This window comes from Elephantulus edwardii, unplaced genomic scaffold, assembly GCF_000299155.1.
Source record: "Elephantulus edwardii isolate Elephantulus edwardi_28Jun2011 unplaced genomic scaffold, EleEdw1.0 scaffold00397, whole genome shotgun sequence".
NCBI classification, from domain to species: Eukaryota; Metazoa; Chordata; class Mammalia; order Macroscelidea; family Macroscelididae; genus Elephantulus; species Elephantulus edwardii.
This window is the reverse complement of record NW_006400147.1, coordinates 911,868-930,608: the sequence shown is the minus strand read 5'-3', so window position 1 is coordinate 930,608 and position 18,741 is coordinate 911,868. Positions and strand designations below refer to the sequence as shown.

The 18,741-nt window shown below is 44.1% G+C and overlaps 1 protein-coding gene across 1 annotated transcript in view; it reads right to left on the bottom strand.

Moving 5' to 3' along the window:
- Positions 1-777: 777 nt before the first annotated feature.
- GPR83 (G protein-coupled receptor 83) overlaps positions 778-18,741 on the bottom strand; it is a 27,305-nt gene continuing 9,341 nt past the window's right edge. Inside the window, exons 2-5 of the mRNA XM_006902360.1 lie at positions 16,807-17,278; positions 9,012-9,137; positions 5,972-6,105; positions 778-1,390 (exon numbers count right to left, since the gene is read on the bottom strand). Coding sequence (XP_006902422.1) covers positions 778-1,390; positions 5,972-6,105; positions 9,012-9,137; positions 16,807-17,181 — 1,248 coding nt within the window. The 5' untranslated portion in view covers positions 17,182-17,278. The remainder of the gene's footprint in view (positions 1,391-5,971; positions 6,106-9,011; positions 9,138-16,806; positions 17,279-18,741) is intronic.

The following is an 18,741-nucleotide window of genomic DNA, read 5'->3' as shown; positions in this document are numbered from 1 at the left end:
CGGGTGGAGTATGGGGTGATTATTATGCATTTTTAGGCTTTCCCTCTCCTTCGTTTTCCAAAGTTTTGCTAGTAATTTCTTATGGTATGAAAAAATACAGTCATTTTTCTTTCAGATCACCACATGGTTGTGATTGATCCCGGTCCAACTACTTGAGAAAGTAACACTTGGGAACTTCCAGGCCAACTTGGCCTTGCTAACCTTTCCCTGACCATGAACAGTCTGAGTCGAGTTCTGCATATCTGGGCCAGCACATTAAATGCACCCCCTACCCTGGCCTGGACTCCAGTTGCACTGCAATGACTGACTTAGTTCCCATCTGATTTGCGGACAGCCTCAATTTATTCTCAGTTCTTTTGCCTGTGGGACCAGGATGATACCCCATGCAGCATTTCTTAGACAGTAGTTTATAACCATGTGTCTAGCTGATAGCTGGTAGAGAGATGTGGTGATGCTGGCTTGCTAATCCGATGACTTGCTTCTCTGGTGGTTTGAATTTAGGTCCCTGTGAGAAAATGGGCCTTGGTAATCCAATGGAGGGTCAGGTGTGAATTGGTGCTGACTTACTAGCAATGAAGTTGAATTGTTGCATATGCTTTTTACATCAGGGCTGGGAAGCTGGACAGAGTGTTCTAGAAATTCAAGAGTCCACCAGGTAGCTTCCACGTGAACTTTTTTCCGGCACTGTTACAGTTGCGTGTGAGAAGACCACTTTCCCAGGTCCTTTTCCAATCTCAGCGGGAGACTCAGCCCTGCCCCTGTTGCTCCCCACCTCCCCTAATTGACAGCCACAATGGGCTCCACAGACAACAGATCTGTCTTCCCAGACTGGAGATGTGAGGAGGGCAAGAGGGGGGCCCTCCGGCCATTGCCCTTCTCAGTCCAAGCCACCCGGAAAGAAGGAACAGGGGAGGGCGGCCTGTCCTCCGGAGGCTTGGGCAGCCTTTGGCACATGCTCAGTAATGCCTTCAGCTCGACGCGGAAGTTCTCGTTGAGCCAGCAGTAAATGAAGGGGTTGTAGCAGGTACTGCTCATGGCGAACCAGTGGAAGGCAAAGTAGATGGCATTGTTGGTGCGGATGACCTTGCTGGACAGCAGGAGGACGTAGCAGTTAAGGGGGAACCAGCAGAGGGCAAAAAGGACCACCACCAGCATCAGCATCTTGATGGTCTTCTTCTTCTTACGCCGTAGAGCCAGGTACTGCTCCGTGGTCACGTCACCGATGGTGTTGCACAACCACAGCTTCTTGGCCACTCGTGCGTAGGCCACTGAGATGATGAGGAGAGGGAGGATGTAGAGCAGGATGAAGGTGGCCAGGTCCAGGTACTTCCAGAAGAGGTCAGCTGGCTCAGGGAAGTCTGGCAGGCACAGGGAGCGGACGATGTCCTCACTGGGAAGAGGGAGAGAGAGAGACGAAGGTATGAGTGTGGGAAGGTGTCATCCCAACAGGCACTGGCTCTCCCTCCACTAGGCTCTTGGCACACCCCTCTGACATAGCACATTTTAGGCTGGAGTCTAATTTTCTGATTGTGTCATGATTTGGGGCTCCTCCACCAGGCTGAGAGCTCAGAGTATGAGGAATATTCTGATGCCCTTGTAGCCTAACATCACCTCAAGTTCATAGCTGTTAGTTGCTGAATCACCTCCAGTGCACAACAGAGTAAGACAGTGCTTTATCCTGCAACATCCTGCGATGGGTTATTGAGTCATACAGTTTTCATTGCTTCATTCTATTTTTGAAGCACATAATCAGGCATTTCTTCCTAGTATGTCTTTGTCTGGAAACCAGTTCAGTGTCAGCGAGGTCCCCATTATTTGTATGTCCTCTGAAAGATGGGAGGTGACTGCATGAGATGCATTAGAATTGTATCTAGGTCCTTATGCTGTTGCTGAGTTAACCCTGACTCATAACAACCCTCTGTGCAAATTAGCCTGGCTAGCCCTGTGCCATCCTCACAATGTCTGCTATGCATAAGCAGAGCAGCCAAGTCAAACCATCTCGTTGATCCTCTTCATTGAAGGCGAGAATGTGACCACTGAGCCACCACTGCCCTCCTTTCTCACCACAAAGCACAACTCAGCTGTGGAACTGGTTCCGATGCCCAGCTGACCCTCCCTCAGGTTTCTGGGGTTGTAAATGGCACAGGATTAAAATTCCCCATCTTTCTCTCTCAGAGCCACTGGCAGGTTTGAACTGTGTACCTTTGTGCTGGCATTGCAATTCCATACTGAAGAGCTATGATGTCAGTTTGAAGACTAAAGTGAGCCCGATCCAGGCCATAGTCTTCTCAATCACCTGTTACACATTCGAGACCTGGACAATGAATAAGCGTGACAGAAGAAGAATTGATGCCTTTGACTTGTGGTGTTGGAGAATATACTTTGGACATGAAGAGGCTACTCCTTGGAGAGGGACATCATGCTTGGAAAGATGGAGGGTTAGCAAAATAGAGGAAGACCCCAATGAGATGGAATCACACAATCAGAGATGATGAGGATGGTACAGGATAGGGCAGGGCTCAGGGAGGCTGTTCAAGCATTGCTGTGAGTCATACTCAACTTGACAGCACTTAACAATAACAACAAGCCACAAGAGCTCCTATTCTAGTCAATAGCAAAACTAAGAGGCCAAACTCATTGCTGTCAAGTTGGTCCTTCCATTGGGTTTCCAAAGCTGAAATCTTTATGAGAGGAGACAGCCTATCTTTCTCCCCAAAATTGACTGGTTGAACTGCCAAATTTTTGGTTAGAAGCTCAGTACATTACATATCACACCAACATGACTCCTTAGTCTATGGCAGAGACCCAATAAATGAAGGAGATGCTAGTATTCCTAATCTAAGAACTAGCCCATCTTTGCACTATCCTGGATTCATGACACTTGGAATTCTCCTAGAATGACTGACTTTTTAAGTCTTAAGAAAGAAAGAGGAATGGGATGAAGAAATAATGGGCTCTGAGAATGGCATGTCACAAAGCCTGAACTAACCTATTATTTGCACCTCCTGCCATATGTTTAACAAGTATTTCTTTTATATGGAAATCCTCTTACATTTTGCCTTTATTTTGAGATATCCACATGGCTGGATTCTTTCATATGTCCTGGTGGACATAAAGAAGTTATCTTTGTTTCTTTTAGCAGCAAAAAAAAGTGAGTGTTCTATGTTTGAATGCTGGCAAGGAGTTTAAATGTTTGGAGCCCTTGGTATGTGATTCATTCTAGTGTCCAAAAATTTGGAGAAAGAACATTTATCAATTAATTAAAATCATTATTGAGTTTAAATAAGCCTTCAAAGTCACTATCTTTTGGCCCTTTTAAGGTCACTGAGGAATTTCTGGGTGATGCAAACAGTTAACATAATTACTTGCTAACCAGAAGGTTGGTAATTTAAGTGGAATAAAGACATGGCGGTCTGCTTCTGAAGAACCAGCTAATTTCAACCCTGTGGATCACAGTTCCACTCTGGTAAAATGCAGTCTCCAGGACCACTGGTTACTAACACAGGTTACTATCTCTGTGTGTGCTGCCGGCAGGGTACCAGCTGGCTGCTGAAGAAGATGATAGTGGTGCGTCATCTGCATCTCAGATTGTTTTTCTAAGCTGGAGGACCAGTTTTTCAACTCCTGTAACTGATGGAGCCTGTGATCTGCTGAAGGAGCCTTCGTGGTACAGTGGTTAACTTCTTTACTGCTAAATGAAAGGTTGATAATTCAAAGCCACAGCTGCCCTGTAGGAAACTACTATGGCAATCTGCTCCTGGAAAAGATTATAGTTGAGAAAACCCTCGGGGCAGTTCTACTCTGTTAGGTACAGTCATTGTTTAGTCCAAGTTGACTTGACAGCACACAAAAATAAAAATCCCCAGGAAGCCAAATCCAATCTCCCCGGCTTTCACAGAAGCCAGAGTGGGGCCTGGAGCTACTGCCTTAAAGATGAAGGAATACAAAAGTCCTCAAAGTGGGCAAATCTGGTGTTATCCTTCATGCTCCAGCATGTCCTTGGGTCAGGCTGTGCCTTCAGCTACAATTACACTCTTCCTGGGTCAATGAATCACTTACACAGGTTGCCTTATCTCAGGGTCTGCTTCTAAGGAATTCCTCTAAAAACCAGTCTAAGATGATGAAGCTCACTCTAGGCATAGTCATTATTAGATCAGGAAACCTGGAATGAGGGTTTAATCATGTACAGTCAGCTAGGTGTCTGGGAGCCAGTAGTGGCAAAATCAGAAATGAGGCCAGCTCTCCCTAAACGTGCAGACTAGCAAAGAAGTCTGCCTTGAATTAACTGGTAGCACATATGAGGGTTTAAAATTTAAAAATGGAATGCAAGCAAGAATTCTCATTGTGTGAGAACACAGTAATAAGGAACTGCCTTAGAATATGGCAGGGGGTTGTTGTGACAGAATCCTACCTTAGATATGGACACACATACATTTCTTTTAGTAAGTTTTGTGACAGAATTTACCTTACAACCTCTGGTTTATTCCAGTTCAGCACCTGAGATACTATATTTCACCCTAGAAATATGGAATCAAAATCTGTAGTTTATTAAGATCCCCAGGATAATATTATGATAAAATATAATATTATAATTAATATATACATTATTATACAGACAACAAGGTAATTAATTATTAACTATCAGAACAGTTAAAATGCAGATTGGCCTTCAGGCTGTCTGGAGTAAAAAGGCAAATTCTCAGCACAGAATCAAATAGAATGAACCAGTTCAAAACCCTGATTTAAACATTGCTCACTTTAAAACAAGAGAGCTCTGGTGGTCTAGTGGTAAGTAGCTGAGCTGCCATCCCAAAGGTACAGGGTTTGAATCCACCAGCTGCTCCGTAGGAGATTAGCAATCTCCTCTTTTTTATGCGATTAAACTGTCTCTGTAAACCCACTGGAGGTCAGCTACAAGTCTATTTCAACTTCACAGTATACAACAAACAACAATTTTTTTGAACAAAGGAGATCTGGTGACACATAACATGCCAGGCTGCCAACCTAAAGGTAGGGAGTTCAAATCCCTCAGTTGCTCCTCTGGAGAAAGATGATAAGACTATTTCCGTAAAGATCTATAGCCTCAGATATTCCATAGAAGGCTGCTGTTGTGAGTTGGAATAATCTCAAAAGCAGTGGGGAAGGGGAGCTCTGGTGGCCTAGTGGCAAGATGTTACACTGCAATCCCACAGATAATGTAGTTCGAATCCACCAGATCCTCTGCCGGAAAAGGAGGGGCAATCTCCTCCTGTACCAGTCAGATCCGATATGATGGTACACACACACCAAAAAGAATAAAATTTTAAATTTTTTTTTTTTAAAAAAATAGAAAAAGCAGTGGGGATTTGGTTGTGGATTTTGTCTTTTTAGACAAGGCCACAAAGATTTTAAATTGGGATCTGTGAGTGTACGCCCCCTAGTGACTGACGTCTATAACTGTTGCTTTGCCCTCTCCGAAAACCTGGAAAGAGCCTAACAAAGAAGCTAAAGTTGTTTCATTCCATGATTAAATCCTTGCTTTCCACAAAAGAGGCCTGAATTCAAGTCCGAGTTAATGGACCTCATGTGCAGACTTCACCCGTCTGTAAAGGTCCATGTGCTGATGCTGAACAGACAGGGCTTCCAGATTATTCAGACTAAGAGAGACTAGGGAGAAAGGCCTGGTGACCTTCAATAAACCAGCCAGTGGAAACCTTAAGGATCCGACAGGCCATGGGGATGGTGCAGAAGCAGACTGTATTTCATTCTGTCGTGTGTTGCCATGAGCCAGGAACCAATTTGACAGTCACTAAAAACAAAATAGTTGAGAAGAAGGAGGGTGGGGAGAAAAGTAGGTGAAAGGTACAGAAAGGCCAGGAAGCACCAAGAAGTGTCAAGTCCTGTCACAGAATGCATCTGAAAACTGTGCTGTGTCATTGATTCAGAGTCTGGCGCCTGACTCCACCCTTCAAAGTCCCCCATCAGACCTCACCTGTACTTGAAGGTAAATAATTTCTGGCAGATGGCATGAGGGAGTGAAAAGAACGTAGCCATAGTCCAGATGACAGCGATGTAGATGATACCTTTTGTGATTGAGATCCGGGGTTTCAGCGGATGCATGATGACCTGGAACACAAGCAAACCAAGCATTCCTGGCTGAAGACAGTTTGAAGCAAAGGAGAAATCCCAAGGACGCAACCCACCTGTCATGGCCCCCCAGGTCCTGCCTTGTGTTCATCATAACAAGACCCATCCCACCTTTCTTCAGGAGCTAGAGAAAGGGTGTCATCCAGACTCACAGTCTCCTCGTAGAATAAATGGTTTCTTCCTTTCCTTCTGCATTTGCTCTGACCCTTTTAAAAATAATTTCTGTTGCTGATTTTGAAAATCTACACAGCAGCACATGCACCAATTTAGTTTCTAAGTATGCAATTCAGTGACATTGCTCTGCATTCAAGTTGTGCAACAATTTGCATCTTTGTTTCCTCAATTGTTCCTGGACCATTAAGACAAACTCAGAGCCCCCAATCTTCCCATCTGACCTTTCAAGCTACTGTTGTTAATTAGATCCCTTGTAGCTAGTTCTTCAGAAGTGCACACTGTTCAAGGCAAACATTCTTTATGAAGTAAGCTAAACTAATATTTGGTTTAAGGAAGATTCCAAAGGACATATTTGGTGTGAAGTTTAAAGATTATTTCAGGCCCCCGTTTCAGGAGTTCATCCAGCCTCCATAGATCCATATGGTCTGGATTCCAGAAGAATCAAAGCCTCTTGTCAGTCACACTGAGGGAGAGACAGGCTGGAGGAAAATGACCCGAGAAGTGTCAGCTAGCATTGCACTGATGTCTGTGAGCTGAGCTCACCTGCCCGTAATCCCAGTCCTCCTAGATGTGAAGGCTTCCAACAGGGTCTGAGGCTGACATACATGAAAAGGGACGTCTCTTCACTTTCTGTGGGAAGCTGCACTGACACTCACTTGGATGTTCACAACACTATTCAAGAAAGCTGTATATAAAACTGCAATGGAGCCCAGCTGTCACATGCCTATAACAAAGCCAGGCTTCAGGCTGAAATTCATCTTGGAATTGCTACTATATATTCATTACGTCTCTTGAGGTTTAAATAAAGATTTGGGGTTTAAATAGCATTTTAATTTCAAGATTAGAATGTTACCTTTTTTTTTACTTTATTTTTTGTTGTTATTTTAAGTCTTTATATAGCATTCACCAATTCAACTGTTTCTATGTATACAGTGCACATTCTTTGATCATATCCTCTAAGCTGTGCAATCATTTTGCTCATCTTTCTACAACCACATTGTTCCCCATTAATATACACTCACTGTACCTAAGCTTCCTGTCTAACCTTTTGAGTTGCTAATAATTTGTTGCCATGTAGATAGGTCTTTTAAAAAGCACAATGCTCAGGGCAGGCTAGAATTGTTACATTTTTAAAAAGACTTTGGAGTAAGTGAGTCCAGGGCTGGGAAGAGAGTTCACAGAGGGCTGTCCTCCTCATGATGTCATTTCAAAATAGTGGGCAATTGGTTACAGTTTAGGATTTGGTTTTTCTCCCAATTCTTTTGAATGTTTGTGGGAGGAGGTGACGGATCTTTAGAAGCCCCTTCCAGCATGCCTTGCATCTGGATTTTGCCCTCTTTGTCCTTCATACTCCTCTGTACTGAGAACTGAAAGGGTAGTCACCTGGGTCATGGGTTCTAAACACCCCTCCAGGGCTCCATTGCCTTTGGTCAAGGATCTTAGTGCTCCATGTTCGTGTACATGTCACAGCAACATGGCCAACAGGGATAAGATTTACCCTTTGCCCTAGGGTCAATTTTCAATTGTGTTTAATAAGGACAAGCAAAGGCCAGGTAAGGATATTTAACCCTTGTTGGATGCTGTTGTTATAGCTGACCCTCTAGTGGGTTTTCAGAGGTTATAAATCCTACTGTGAGGAGATTACCCATCTTTCTCCTGCAGAGCTGGTGTTGCATTGCGGCTGTGTACTTTCAGGTTATCCATGCAAACTCCTTATCATGAAGCCACCAGAGCTCCCACCCTCATAGTGAAATGCAGAATAAAATCCATCTCTTTTTGTCCTAGTGGGCCTTACTAGACTGACCAGTAGGCTCTCTTGAATAGTCTCACATCAGGGCACTCTCGTGATCAGAACCTGGACTTAAGGTCAGAGAAACCACAGCCCTACTCTCATTTCACTGACCTAGAACAAGATCCATAGACACTTTTCTGAAGGTACATTCCATGATTGAGTGGGAGCCTGAGTATGCAAAATTAATTCATTTCATTAGCATATGCAAAGTGTAGAGTCATAAGCACTTCACATCCTTGATTCTGCTCACCAGGCCAGTTTAATGTGCTTCCAACAGGCCTGGGCAGCTGCTGCCATATCCCACTCTAACCTCCACTCTGGTCACCTGGACAACCAAGTCTTCTTTTCTCCGCTAAACTACAACAATCAACCACAGTCAACAATCTTCCTTTCCCAGTCAGGAGCCTATCTCTGACCCACAGGTTTTTTGCTTCTTTTTTTCATTATCAATTCCCCATGTTTGATTTTCTGTCCCCCAAACATCCTTCTGAAATAGAATATGCCAGAGTCAATCTGTAACATCAAATCTCTTTGCTGAAATGAAAAAGTGGGAAAAATTACTAGAACATCCTGAACAGAGGGTTAGCACTCCCTAACATAAGTGCTTATAGGGTGTGCTGCTGGTCTAGGGGTAAGAAGTTGTGCCATAAACCCAAAGGCATGCAGTTTGAACCCACCACCTTCTCTGAGAGAGAAAGATGTACAATCTCCTCTCTTGTGGTTTACTCCTTCTGAAAACCCTCTAGAGGTTAAACTGGAGTCAATTCTGATTCAATGGTACATAACAACAATCTAAGTGTTTATGACAATTGCACTGGGTGAAAAGGTGAGCTGAAACACTGTCACAAAAGACCCTGGGAATCCCTTGGAATGCAAAGCCAGGGCAGGAGCTATAGCACGTTAAGAGAGGTGCCCTTACCTGGTGGCGGTCCACAGCAATGGCCGTCAATGTCAGGGCTGAGACGTGCAGCGAGCAGTACTGGGCGAAGCGGCTGACGTGGCACATGCCCTTCCCGAACACCCACGTGCTGTTCACAAAGCGGACCTGGAGATGAGCCCCCAGAGGTCAGGAGATGTGTGGCTTTGGCCCTGACACTCAGCCCTCAATGGGAGACTTCCTCCACTTTCTCTGCCCATACCCCCTTCTTTTCCTTCTGTGCTGTAAACACTATGGGTCCCACACAGTCATTCTCTTGAACAAACATTGCTGCTATCACCAGGCCCTATGCGAGGTTCAGGGTGATCGTGGAAGGATGTGGGAAGGATGTGATTATGGAACTAAGCAAGCTGAAATTGTTAACAATTTCAATCTCTTCTCCTTCTATCATGATGCTGCCAGTTGGCTCAGTGGAGAGAATCTTTGTTTCCTTAATGTTCAGCTCCAATTCACAATCGAACACTATAGTTCTTGACCTTCTGCAGCAAGCACTTCAGGTCTTTTTTGGTTGTGGCAAGCAAGGTTGTGTCATCTGCATAACACAGGTTTTCAAGCAAAAGCATAAATTGTCAAAAATGAAATGTAACACATTAAGATTGACATCTCAGCATTGGTGAACTGAAATGTACTAGTACTGATAATTTTGAATCAGAAAATCAGATGGGAATAAGAAATTGAAGAAGAGCAGGCCATATTCATTGTCAAAAAATATTTCAAGGTCTATACTAAAGTAAAATGCTACAAGTATTGGACAATATCCAAATGCCAGCAAGGAAGACCACCCAACCCAAAAGGGCAAAAATAAATTGATTTTTAAATAAAGATTTTTATCAAGTTTTACAATTTGAAATTAATAAGCATGCAATCAAGTTGCACTCATAATTACTGGTGATTGGAAGGTACAATTTGGAAACAAAGGAAAAAGATTAGTTGTTAGAAAATACGGATTTTGGATGAAAGCAGAGAATGCCAGAAGAAAAAACATTTACCTGTTTTATTGACTATTATGAAGGTATTTGTGTATATAACAACAAATTATGGATAATATTACAATGAACAGAAATATCCAAACATTTTTGTTCATGTAGACTCTGTACATAGAACCACCACTGTCGTTCTAACAGAACAAAGTGATATCTTGTGGGTTAAAATCACAAAAAGTATGCACCCTATCCCAAACTCATTCAATTTATATGATGAGAGGGGGAAAAAAATCACATGAGAAGTGGACTATATGAATAAGTGTGGCTTCCTGATTGGATGGAGATTCTTAACATGCCACACAGAGTTTGTTATCAGAACAGTGTGCATCAAGATTATATCCCTTCATCATACTGATTCAATCTGTATATTGAGCACATAATCCAAGAAACTGAATTATAAGAAGAATGTGGTATCAGGATTAGAGAAAATTTTAGCAGCAACCTGTGACATGCGGATGACGCCAACTTGCTTGCTGAAAGTGAAGAGAACTTAAGTATTTACTGAAGAAGATCAAAGTCTACAGTCTTCTATACAGATTATACCACAACACAAAGAAAACAAAAATCCTTACAACTGGATCACTAAAGAATACCATGATAAAGGAAACAAAAGATTGAAGTTGTCAATGATTTTATTTTACTCAGATCCATCAACACCCGTGGTAGCAACAGACAAGAAATAAAACAAACAAACAAACAAACATATTGCATCAGGCAAATTTGCTAGCAAGGGCCTTTTGAAATTGTTAAAGAGCACAGATTTCAATTGAAAGACTAAGTACATCTAATCCAGGCCATGATATTTTCAATTGCTTTATATGAATGTGAAAGTTGGACAATGAAAGAGGCAAGATTTTCCTTAGAGGCAAGGATGGTGAGATCCTTTGTTATTGTTCATTGCCACCCAGTTGTTAGGTGCTGATGAGTCAAAAGTATGACTTATTGTGACTCAATGAACAATAGATTGGACCACTGTCCTATCCTGTACCATCCTCACACTTCCTGACACATTATAGCCCATTGTGTGAGTCACTATGTCAATCCACCTGGTTGAGGATCTTACTTTCTTTCTCAGACCCTCAACTTTTCTAAGCATAAAGTCCCTCTTCAAGAAACAGCCTCTCTTAGCAACCTGTAGTATGTGAGATGAAACGTCAACATCTTTGTCCCCAACAACCACTCTGAAAGCATTTTCTCTAAGACATATTTGTTTATTCTTTTGGCCATCCATAGAATATTCAATAATCTCCTCCAACACCAAAGCTTAAAGGTATCAATTCTTTTTCTGTCATCCTTATTCATTGTCCACTCCCAGATGCATAGCAAGTGATCAGAAAGACCATGGAAAGATTCAGATGCACCTTAGTTTTCAAACTGACAGCATCGCTGCTCAATACTTTAGAGAGGTCCCTGACTGCATACTTTATTTGCACATAATTTGGGCATATTTTCAAGAGACTCCCAGTCTCTGATAATGGGCATTATTCTTGAAAAGTGGAGAGTCAGCTAAGAACAGGCAGAGCCTCCATGAGACGGACTGAAACAGTGACTGCAACCATTGGCTTGAGCCTGGAGGAGATCATGAGGGAGGCACAGGATAAGGCACAAAGTTTGTATCTGTTGTTCACAGGGTCATTATGCCATGCGTTGTGAAGTGCTAGCTCCATGGCACCTAACAACACATCATAGGCAGTTAATACAAGTATTCTTGCTCAAAGTTAAGAAGATTCAAAGCAGGCACTAATGGAGATCAAAAACTTCAGTGTGTCCAAAACAACTATGAGATATCATCTCACCCCAGTAAGAATAGCAAAATTTAATAGAACAGAAAACAACAAATGCTGGCAAGGTTGTGGAGAAACTGGAACCCTTATTCACTGTTGGTGTGTGTATAAAATGATGTAGCCACTATAGAAGGCAGTATGGCCTTATTTCTCAAAAAGTTGCAAATAGAAATACCATTTCACCCAGAAATTCCACTACTTGGAATATACCCCAAAGAAACCATAACTGCCACTCAAGAAGATATATGCACATTCATGTTTATCACAGCTTTGTTCACAGTAGCAAAGAGTTGGAGACAACCTAAGTGCCCATCAACAAATGAATGGATAGAGAAGCTGTGGTATATTCACACAATGGAATGCTATGCTGCATTGAAAAACAAGGAACTCATGAAATATTATTAAAAATAGATGACCCTGGAGGACATTATGCTGAGTGAAATATCTCAGTCACAAAAGGACAAATATTGCATAGTGCCACTGTTGTAAAACAGGACTGACATAGGGGATAGGGAGGAGACCGAGAAAGATGTGATAAATTCTGTATATTGCATGGGAAAAGATGAGAGAGAGAACTGTTTAAAAGGTATCTGTGATTAGGTATTATTGTCATGACATGAGTCCGGAATGAAGGCTGCATAGTAGAGTGGACTTGGGGGGAAGGACTATATAACAATAAAAGAATTTTTCTTTTACTTTTCAAAGAGAAGAAAGAACGAAGAGGGGAGGGGTGGGCAGGGAGAAAAGTGTAACAATGAGTGAATGGAAATCCAAAATCTCTGTAAATTTTCATTAACATTAATAGTAATAATAATAAAGGGGAAAAAACTTTAGTGTGTCAACATAAAGGAGACAAAAATCCTTACAACTAGACCAGTAAGCAAGACCATGATGGACAAATCCGCTGTAAAAAGTCTCCCCTTAAATGTTAAATAGTGAAGAGTCATTTTAAGTTACTTTAAGGTGTGACTGACCCTTGGTATTTTCAATAACCTCATTTGCATATTAAAGCTGGAGGGAAAATATAAGGGAGAATCGGTGCCTTTAAATTATGGAGTTGGCAAAGAATATTGACTTTTTTTTTTTTTTTACCATCAAGAAAATAAGCCAGTCTGTCTTCTAAGGAACAAAACTCCTAAATGGAGAGACTCTGTCTCACATACTTAGGATGTGCTATCAGGAGGGACTGGTCCCAGTGGGGGGACTTCGTGCATAATAGAGGGTCAGTGAAAAAGGTGATGGCCCCAAATGAGCGGACCTGACACAGTGGCTGTGGGATAGCTTAAAAAGCAACAATTGTGAGGACGCTGCAACACTGGGCAATGATTGATTTAGTCGTACACAGGGTCACCACGAGGCAGAAGCAACGACAGTCCCCCACAACTGTGACAGCAGGTCTCGCTCGCCTCATGCACAAAATGCAGCTCATCCTTTGCATGAGGGAGATATGAAACTCAAACTACATAAACAGTGCATGCAGAGCAGCTCCTATGCTTACTGAGTACTTGACACTTAACTGTCATTATTTTACGGGACATGTGCATTGTGCTTTAAAATATGTAGGATTTGGACATGTGTGTAGAGTCAAATAAAGGACTTCTGCACCGGGTCAGAAATCTGCAGACCTATTGGAGTTCTGGTGGCCTAGTGGATAAGGAGTTGCACTGCCAACTCAAAGTCAGGTAGTTCGAGTCCACCGGGTGCTCCACAGAAGAAAAATGGACAATTTCCTCCTCTATGATATATAGCCTCTCAAAACTGCTGGAGGGTCAGCCATGAGTCTATTTGGGTTTGACGACAACGAGTTGGTTGTATTAGGGGAATTGGTTTGTGAGAATTAGTGAGTAACAATCTGAGCAGATGATGAAATGAGGACAGCAGGCCAGGACATTCTCTCTCACCGGGGAGGTGGAGAGGAGCCCCTGGGGGCTTTTCAGCAGTGCCAAAGTATCATAGAACTAGGAAACACAACTCCTCCTCTTTTTCATTTCTTACCTTCAGTCAACTACCAGACTCAAGCAGCTCTTCCTCTAAATGGTTTTCAAATCAGCTCCCTCTTAAACCCAATGACTATGCGCTTAGTTGAGTTCACCACAATCTCACTTGGATGGTTCCTGCCTTCTAACCTCCCCTTTCAATTTATCCTTTGCACTGCCGACAGCAATTTTTTCCTTAATAAAAAAATCCAATTATTGTCACCTTCCAGCTCAGAAGCGTCATTGGTTCCCTGTGGATGTAGGGACAAGGCCAGATGCCTTGCCCAAGTAGCAAGGCCCATCCTGACTCCAGCCTTCCTTTCTATACCCCTGTTCATTTGTCCCACTTCACTGTGTTCTACCCACACAGAGCCATTCAACATTTCCTCATCACACCGTGGACTTTAATGTCTCCTCACCTTGGCTCTCCAATCACCCTGCACTGACCTCCTGGTCTGTTCAAGATGAAGAGAGTTCATCATGACCTGGGAAATCCTGAACCACTCTTCAGTGGACACCCATGTCCTTTCTAAGCTCTCCTTTGACCTTCTTGTGGAATTCTGGCAGATCAGGATGAAACCTCTAGGTTCCAGCACACTCCGTGAATGTCTCTATCATTGAAAGTGTAAGTAATTATTTGCTTTTTTCTCAATGACCATAGCTAGTCAATGCTGATTGTCATGTGTAAAGTTATTATGAAGGGGAAGTATCATGGAAAGATACTGTCACCAACCAGTATCATGTGGGATGGCCCTGTGACGAGCAGGCTGAGAAATTAGGAGACATTTCTGCTCCTATAATTCTGGTTGCCACCATTTTGTAAAACCTAATAAGGGTTTGTATTAGGGCCGAAAGGTGTGTGCTTCAAATCTGCTCACTGCTATATGAGAGAAAAATGAGCAATCTTCTATGTGATTTACTGCCTCTGAAAACCCACTGGAGGATTGGCTATGAGTTGGTTCCAACTTGACTGTACATAACAGCAACAAGTTCTCAGAGTCAGTGATGTTCTCCACCCCCCAGGAATTTCTCTGGGGCAGGGTCACCAGCTCTTAGCTGCAGCCGAGCCTTGGGTCTGTGACTCCTTTCCCCAACTTCCATGTCTTGCTTGTGTCTGCTGCAGAGTGCAGTGTGCATTCTAACTCTGGGAAGATACTCAAAGGTCATTTCTAGCATCTTCCAGTCCCTTGTCTGAGTGAGCCAGCCTAACTTACCCTTGTAAGTTCTCAGGCCAGAAAGCAGAGTGGAACCAAGATGTAGACTTTTTATGCTTTAAGACAGTAATGGAGGTGTGCTGAATGGCCAGAGAATCCCAAGTAGCCACAACTAGGAAGGTCCACAAGGGCACAGGATATATACGGTTCAGTGCAGCAGAGACTGTGGTCCAACAACACCCACCCTTTGGATGGGATGCTTAGTGGGCAGACCCCTGATCTTGAGTCAGAGGATGTAACTGTGGTCCTGGCTTGACCATTGGCCCACTCTGTGCCTTCATTTCCTCGTTCACAAAATGTGAATAATCTTCTTCTAAATGATGACAAAATATGAGCCATGAGAGTACGTTTAAAATACAGGGTACAGAAGGACGTTCACAGGGGGCTTCACCTTCTTCATTTTGCTTCTCTTTTTTCTCTTGTGTGTTAGTAAGGAAGACAGATGAACAGATACAGCTTGTTTCAGTACTTACTCAAGTGACAAATTATATTATTTTAGAAATGAAAAAAATTAGATAGCCTGCCAAAAGAGCAAACAAGTCTATCTGGAGTGTGTCGTGGGTGTTCCTGAGAGGCAGGGCTGATGAAACTTCATCTCACATACTTTGGGTATGTTTTCAGGAGGGGCTAGTCCTTGGAAAAAGACATCATGCTGGGCAAGGTAGAAGGTCAGAGAAGGAGGGGAAGATTCTCAACAAGATGGACTGACAAGTGACTGGACAGTAGGCTATAGTCTATCAGAGGTGGTAAGGATGGCACAAGATAGGACAGGGTCAGATTCGTTGTTTATAAAGTTCGGTTCATAAAGTCAGCTGTAACAGACTCGATGGTACTACCTGACAACAACACAGAAATATGACATATAACTGTCATTAGGACTCCTTAGCCACAGCCCTCAAAGACCTTTCAGAACCACAGATGGAAAAACCTGCATGACAAATACAGAGCAAACAGGGTTTGTAGAAGAGGCTCGTTCACCACCTGTGAGCACATGTCCCTCCCCACTGCAACTTGGCAGCCCAAGCCCACCCACTCCCCAACACACACAGCTTCACTGGCACACTACAGAAGGGAAATTTAAAGATGTAATTTAAAGATGCTGTCTAGGACAACAGACTTCCATTCCACTAACAATTAGCAATTATTTATGATATTCTATCTGTGGCACAAAGCACCGTCTGGGGCGGGAGAGAAGAGTATTTCATGAGATGCACTTTGGGGAGAGAGGGTGAGCAGTCTTGGTGTCTTCAATGATCCAGTCATTGCTCAAGCACGCCCATGCAGAAAATGGTCATTCACTCACAACTGGCTCTGGCTAGTGCCTTCACTGACTCAGTGCCATTAGCTGTGTGCTGAAGCTTTGGCTGCAAAGGTGAGAAGAGACAGAGGACATGGAAAATATAAAAAACGGGAAGAGCCAGACAGAGAGGTGGTGACAGGGAGAGACCACAGAGGCAGAGAGAGAAACAGAGCGGGAAGCACTGACACTTCAGAGAGAGAAAGAGAACCAAGAGGCAAGAATGGTCCAGAGGGATGAACCCCAGAAAAGAGTAGAGAGTGAAGACATGAGAAAAACAAGAGAGGAGAGAGAGAGAGAGAGGCAGCAAAGACAGAAAGCCAAGCACACACTGGGATGGGAGTAGAGTCCGGGGAGACAGAAAAGAGATGCTGAAAAAGAGAATGACAGAGGAGGAAGGAGGGAAGCCGAAAACCAGGCAAAGAAGAGGAAGAATGGAGAGGTGACTGAGGCACTGAGAAAAGCAGCCAGTAGAGCGGAGGAGCCAGCCCAGACACGGTGGCAGGGGCCACGCCGGCCTTACCAAAGTGAAGGGCGTGTTGAGGAGCGTGATCATGATGTCCGCGACCGCCAGGTTGACGATGAAGAGGCTGGTGGCCGAGTGCATCCTCTGGTTCTTGAAGATGACATGACAGACCAGGACGTTCCCAAAGAGCGAGAAGACGATGATGAAGGAGTAAGCGACGATGAGCAGCGCCTTCACCGTGGGGTTCTGGGACTCGGCCCCGTAGCGTCTCCTGCCCACAAAGTTCTGCCAGTCAGAGAAGGTGTAGTTGTTCCAGGGGAAGAAGTGTGAGGCGTTGGGCGCGGCCAGCGTCGCCTCCAGGCTCAGGTTGTCCCCGTGGCTCCCGGCTTGCGCCCAGGGCAGGAGGCAGAGCAGCATGAAGTGGGGGAGCATTTTGCAGGGGCCACTGGTCGCAGGGGCGGTGGGCAGCAGCGTGCGCACGCGGAGAGGGAGCTCCGGGCGGAGCGCACGCAGCCGGAGCCCGTGTCCCCTGGGGCGATCGCACAGGAGCTCCCCTCACTCGGTGTCGGTTCAGCACTTTTATATCTCGCCGCCCCCGCCCCGCCCGGCTCCTAATGAGCGCCTCCGCCTATTGGGCGACAGTGACGCGCGCCCCCACCTCTGGCAAGCCTCACCCGCACCGCGAACGCCGCTCCCCCACCGCCAGCCTGGTCCCGTTTGCTTTCAGAAACAAAACTCTGGTGGGGCTGCAAGGGCTGTTTGTAGCAAACAAGAACATCCACTCGCTTGGTTGCAGCTTAAGTCTGTTTTACTGTGAAGGGAGCAGGTGGACAAGCCCCCCCCCCCCCCCCCGGGGCTCAGTTGGTGTTATGTTGGGTCATTACTTCAAAGGCTGGCCTCTACCTGATCCAGGTAGTCCTGTGGAGTGGCGATAATCAATTCCACTTGATCCTAGCAGGATTTCACTATGGATCACTTGAGAACTAGGCAAATAATAACAAAGAGCACTAAGATTTCTTTCTCCACCTCCCTGGAAGCTCAGAGATTTCAGAGGCGCTGGAAGATTTAGGGAATTTTGTTTCTTGCTTTTTAAATTACGGCTTCCAATATCTCTAACAGCCCCAGGAACACCATGTGGAGAGCTTGGTTTTTTGAGGAAATACTTTTTAAAGGCAGTTCTATTGACAGGCTTAAAGAAGAAAAAGAGACTGGGAATTTCCTTCTCTGTCTTCATACTTCTCCAGGAGCTGTGAGCCATTGAGTCACTGAAGTCATTGAAGCTGCATCTTGTTGTAGAGTATGGTGCTATCAGGCTGCGTTTTATTCTCCAGGAAATCTTGCCATCTCTCCGACCGGTTTTCATCTCTTACTGATAAGTGTCCCCACTCAGTTCCCTCCTGTCATTCTCCACCTGAATCCTGAAGTAAAGGTTCAGGAATCAGGGTTAAAACGTGCCTTTTAAGGGCTTGGAGAAAGGTGCTGCTCCATCAGGATGGCTTGACACCAGCACCGGGGGGTCAAGGCTGGAATGTGACAGTAATTTAGAAAATGAGATCAGAGTTAATTGAATAGTGTTCAGTGCTGAGAAAGAGGGATAGTCAGCATCAAGCCCAGAGAAGCAGTCAAAGTCAGGCTGGGGCTGCCCCAGGCACTCCCTTGGGAAGGTCCTCTACTGGGTTACCACAGAGACACGTGGTGAATTTCTTGCTCAGGGTGATCACTGTAGGTGCAAGGGCACTTATTCCAGATGCCTGAAATAGGAGCTGTTTTGGTTCTTGGATTTCCGCAGAAGCATACTATGAAACAAAGATTCCAGTGCTAGTGGAATCTGCCAGGTGAAAGAAAACAATTCCAACTGGGGAGTAGAGAATCAAGACAAAGGAAAGGAATGAAATTGTTATTAGCTTTGTCCCAACTCAGAGTAGGTAATTCTGAATGAACCTGTATTTTTTTTTTTCTTTAGATACTCTGTATTCTATTCTTTTTTTTTTT